Source organism: Octodon degus, unplaced genomic scaffold (genome assembly GCF_000260255.1).
Source record: "Octodon degus isolate 3935 unplaced genomic scaffold, OctDeg1.0 scaffold00166, whole genome shotgun sequence".
Lineage (NCBI taxonomy): Eukaryota > Metazoa > Chordata > Mammalia > Rodentia > Octodontidae > Octodon > Octodon degus.
In genome coordinates this window covers 3,863,276-3,867,935 of record NW_004524742.1, presented here as the reverse complement: position 1 = coordinate 3,867,935, position 4,660 = coordinate 3,863,276, and the positions used below count along the sequence as shown (strand labels likewise).

The following is a 4,660-nucleotide window of genomic DNA, read 5'->3' as shown; positions in this document are numbered from 1 at the left end:
AAATGTTACACTTGGCCAATGCTTTAGCTAAATACACAGTGGATAATAAAGGAATAATATGGCACTTAAATAAATAAGAGCAAAGAGAAGGAAACATATTCACAATCCAAAGCAATAGGTTTTTGAACCTTTGGTATATGTCTCAAATAAACATCCGTAAACTAGTGTTAGCCAATGGTGTTTAGTTCCAAGGGTTTAAACCAGTGATTTGTGTGTGTGTGTGTGTGTGTGTGTGTGTGTGTGTGTGTGTGTTTCAAAACTAACTGACAAAATAATAAACTGGGATTGACATGGGATGATTAAGGTCTCTGGTGTGAGCACACAGGTAAATTCAAACCATGGCAAAATGTGCAGCTATGATGCACAATAAAACTATATAAGAAAATGAGTAAGATATACCAGCTAGGAATTCGGTGGCATGGGTGAACACCCTCATTATTAACAAAACAGGAATCTTTTTAATGCTATCCAAAGTCCACAAGTTGGAAGGCAAAAATATTCCAAAGCTCATAAATACATGCCTAACAGTGCAACAACCATCTCACAGAAGTTTGTAGTTGCATATTGCAATTCCCTCCCACCCGCCCATCTCCCACCCATAATAAACAGCACCAGTGCAATTTGAGTTAGAAAACTGGAAATATTGAGACATTCCTAGGGTTTTCATAATGACCAAGAGCCAGTCTGATGGGGCTCTAGTGCAAACCTCTGCCATGGCCAGTCTCCAAAAAGCACCCCTTGTATTTCCCTCTAGCTTGCAGATAAACCATATTAGGTCTAATGTAAGGCCAGGTTCAGAAAAAAAGCTGGCATGCTATCCTGGGTTAAGGAAAAGGGGCATGCTGATGGGGGTGATACAGAGAATCCTCACGGATGCTATCCTGCAGCCCAGGATAAAGGTATGTGTTGAAAAAGGTCACAAAATTTGTATCAATGAAGTATTTGACTCATGCCATTTACCAGAATACAGAGCTCAATAGAGCTTAGTCTTGCTTGGTAGCTGTGCAAGTCCACTATTAACCAGAATTTAGACCATAAAAGGAAAGGGCCCAAAGAAAGAAGTCCAGCTCATCCACCTCATCACTGTACCCAACTGCTTCTGTGGAGCCAGTGGTGCAATATATATAATTAGTCTACTTTTTCTCCTCTCCTATTGACATAAGATCTTCTCTTAACCCAGCCTTAGGATAACCAGCCTTATCCTACATCTAATTGCATAAATGAGGACTGATTTATCCACCTGTGAGTGGTTCATTTGCCTTGGGGCTTCTTGTCACCCCACAGGCCTTCCAAAACCTGCCCTTTCACACATAGGCAGAATCACTGGACTGAGTCCTGCCAAAATTGGGAACACTGACCCGGGGCAGGTCCTTGTTCCGGATCTCATAGACTGACTTCCTTTTGGCCTGGGCCCCTCGCACAGCCAGCTTGATCTTGCGCCACCCCAAGTGGTTGAGTTCAGCCAGGTTGAGCACAACACAGATGCCACTCACAGCAAACATGAACACTAGGAAGACAGTCTTTTCAGTGGGCCTGGACACGTAGCACTCCACCTCCTTGATGCAAGGGTAGCGGTTACACTCATATAACCCTGGGACACTAAAGCCGTAGAGAAAGTATTGGCCAACCAGAAACCCAATCTCCAGTGCATTTCGGAACACCACTTGGATAATGTAGAAACGAGAGATCCCTTCCTGTCTTCGGAGCTTAGATCTCGCTGCAGTGCGCAAACCTGATGGGTGTGGAGTCAGCTCCTTAACTTCTAAACAGTCAGGCTCCGTCTCCTTGCTGGTGTTCTCTGTGTTCTGTAGCACCCCATTAACAATGGCATTTTGCAACTTCTTATCTTCTCTTTTGCCTCCACCACTGCCACTACCACCAGTTCCTCCAGGGCCCCCCATAGACTCAGGGGCATCTCTGTCCAGAGCTAGGAAGACAGTAGAATATCGGCGTTCTCGCTGCTTAGCAGACTGGTGCACAGAATAGGTGATGAAGCAGAGACTGGGGGTGCACACCATTATGATCTGGAAGACCCAGTAACGTATATGCGAGATGGGGAAGGCGCGGTCATAGCAGGCCTGGTTACAGCCGGGCTGCAGAGTGTTGCACACAAACATGGTCTGCTCATCATCATACACCGTCTCCCCCACAATGGCCACAATGAGGATACGGAAGATCACCACCACCGTCAACAGGATCCTGAGCAGAGGAAGAAGGAAGGAAAGAGGTTCTCGCGGGATCCACCACTGGTGGGAAAGCCCTGTGCTTCCCTGGCCTGGCCCGGTATTTGCCAGGCCCTGGCTGGGGGAGCTGTCCACCTTGACGTGGTTCTGAACTGCAAATCTTGGAAAATTTTCTGCCTCTTTTTCTGCTGGGTGCAAATAGACTGGGAACACTTCCTATTACAGGAACCCCACATATGCATCTGCATGCACAGGTCGCGATCTATTTACAACGTATGGATTTCATTTATGTGTCACGGAGTCACTTGACATCTCTGGACATGGCAAAGTCACACAAAATACTTGTGCAAACAGTGCCTGCCTCAGGTTCTGGACATAGGGTGTATCTGGAACTACAGTGTGTGTATATTTGGTCTATTCTCAACATAATATTGAACTTAATACTTTATGAAACAGATATCTATGATTTTATATTCATATGCATATACGAATTCATATATATGCAGATAGGGTACATATATAGAGACTCACAAAAATGCCAACTGGATGTGTGGACTCCTGGCACCATCATTTTAACAAATCACTTTAATGGAAAAAATATTTGTTGAGAAAAGACACATCTGCTCTGAAGAGCAAATCCATCTCCCCATTTGCCCTTCTCCGTCCAAATGCAAGGCTGCCTTCTTCGTAGATTCTATTTAGGGAACCGGATGGAGATTGGCTCTGACTCTTGGGCGGGGGGGTCAGGACGGAGCCAAGAACTCCTCTCTGATATGGGAAGAGGGACTACCCCCTCCCGGGTGGCGCATCCTAGGGAAGGGGTGGGAGCGAGGCTGAAGTAACAGGAGGAGGGGGCGTCGCCGGCCGAGGGTAATCCCTCAGCGCCGGGAACACAGACTCGCAGCCCCAAAACGGTGGGGAGGAGGCAGAGGAGGGCGGGCCGGGGTCGCTGTGGACGTGAGAAGCTACTCCCGAGGGCCGTCCGACGCCGGCTGGGCGCCCTTACCTCCCGATCATAGTGGAGTGCTGCTGCACGGCGGCCTCCAGCAGCCTCTCCAAGATGGTCCATTCCCCCATCGCTGTGCATCCGGAGGCAGCAGACAAAGACTGGGCAGCACCGGGCACGTTCCTGCTCCTGGCCCCTCCCCGGGCCGCACCTCCGGGCTGGGAGCGGAGTGTCCCCCAATGAAAGAAGCAATCGAAATTTTTAAAAATCCACGAATCCCCCCTCCCTTTGATTGTACTGAAAAGAGAGAAATGGGAAAAGAAAGCCCAGGCGTCCGTACTGATGCGGCAGGTGGCGCGTTCCGGAGAAGAGGCACGAACCTCCGGCGGCGCCGTCCGGGAATCGGGTCTGGTCCCACCGCAGTTGCCTGGCCGGGGCGGGGCAGGGCCCGTGGGTAGGGCGCGGGGTTCCGGCCACCCGGGGTGTGCGGGCGCCGCGCTCGCTTGCGGGGGACGCGGCCGCCGCGGAGGGTCCAGCGCCAACCCCCTGCAGGCTACGTCGCAGGCACCTGGTGCTCGCGCTGCCGCCCGCGAGGCCCGAGCGCAGAGCTGGCTGCCGGGCCGGGGAATCCGCGGCCGCCGCCTCTAATCCGCGCTTAAGTAGTCTCCGCCTGCGTCACGCCAGGTCGGCTGCTGTCGCCGCGCGTCGGAGCCCGAGGGGTCGGGGACGCGCGCGGGGGGAGAGGGGCCGGAGTCCCGGGGCCTGGCGGGACGGGGCGACAGGGAGAGGAGGCATTGCAGCGCCCTTGGGGGCATCTCCTGGCATCCAGGTAACCCCACCTGACTGCCAGCCCCTCGCAGGAGGAAGGGGAGCCCGGAGCAGACGCATGGGTGAGTGGGGAGGGTGGGTAGCTAGTGGGTCTCTTGGTGCATCCCTCACCTCTCGCTTTTGCCTTGGGGGCGCAGTTGGAATTCCTTTTCTGGGTGGAGATGCGAGTGGGGGAGGGCATTTTTTAAATCTCTGGTGAAGAGGACAGCGGGGCTGAGACTGAGGCACCAAGGGTCCAGTGCTAGGGCGAAGAAGGCCAGAAGAGCTCTTCCAGGCTGAAGCGTGAACGCAGGTGTGAAGTAGCCTCTGAAGAGAAGGTGGATGGAAGTGTGGAAGGGCGCCCAACAGAGAGGTGCCCCTGCTTAGAGATCTGACTTCCCCATTACAAGCCGAGATGCCCTGCCCTTTCTATTTTTATTTTATTAATAGGAGGGGGAGTAAACTTCAGTTCAACCTGGTCTAATCTGGATTTAGGAGACTATTTTGTAGCAAGCTCACCCCACCCCCACTTCCTTGTCCAACCTTGGTTTTCTTCTCTCAAGGAGCAGTCCTGGTTTCTGTTTTTATTTTTACATTTTGTTGTCAGTTGTGTCTAGAACAACTGCTTAATTGGTCGCTGGAAAATTGATCCTATCACACCAAGCCACTAAATAGCTCAGGGGTCAGTAGTAGGAGATACTGTAGTAGGAAGTATTTCATAGAA

General features: G+C 51.4%; 1 protein-coding gene across 1 annotated transcript; it reads right to left on the bottom strand.

Annotated features, from left to right (window-relative positions):
- Nucleotides 1-1,269: 1,269 nt before the first annotated feature.
- Gjd2 (gap junction protein delta 2) lies at nt 1,270-3,347 on the bottom strand. Its single transcript, XM_004643120.1, has 2 exons — nt 3,190-3,347; nt 1,270-2,199 (listed from the first exon to the last, which is right to left on the bottom strand). The coding sequence occupies exons 1-2, from the start codon at nt 3,258-3,260 to the stop codon at nt 1,305-1,307; spliced, it is 966 nt and encodes a 321-aa protein (XP_004643177.1). The 5' UTR covers nt 3,261-3,347; the 3' UTR covers nt 1,270-1,304.
- Nucleotides 3,348-4,660: the final 1,313 nt, after the last annotated feature.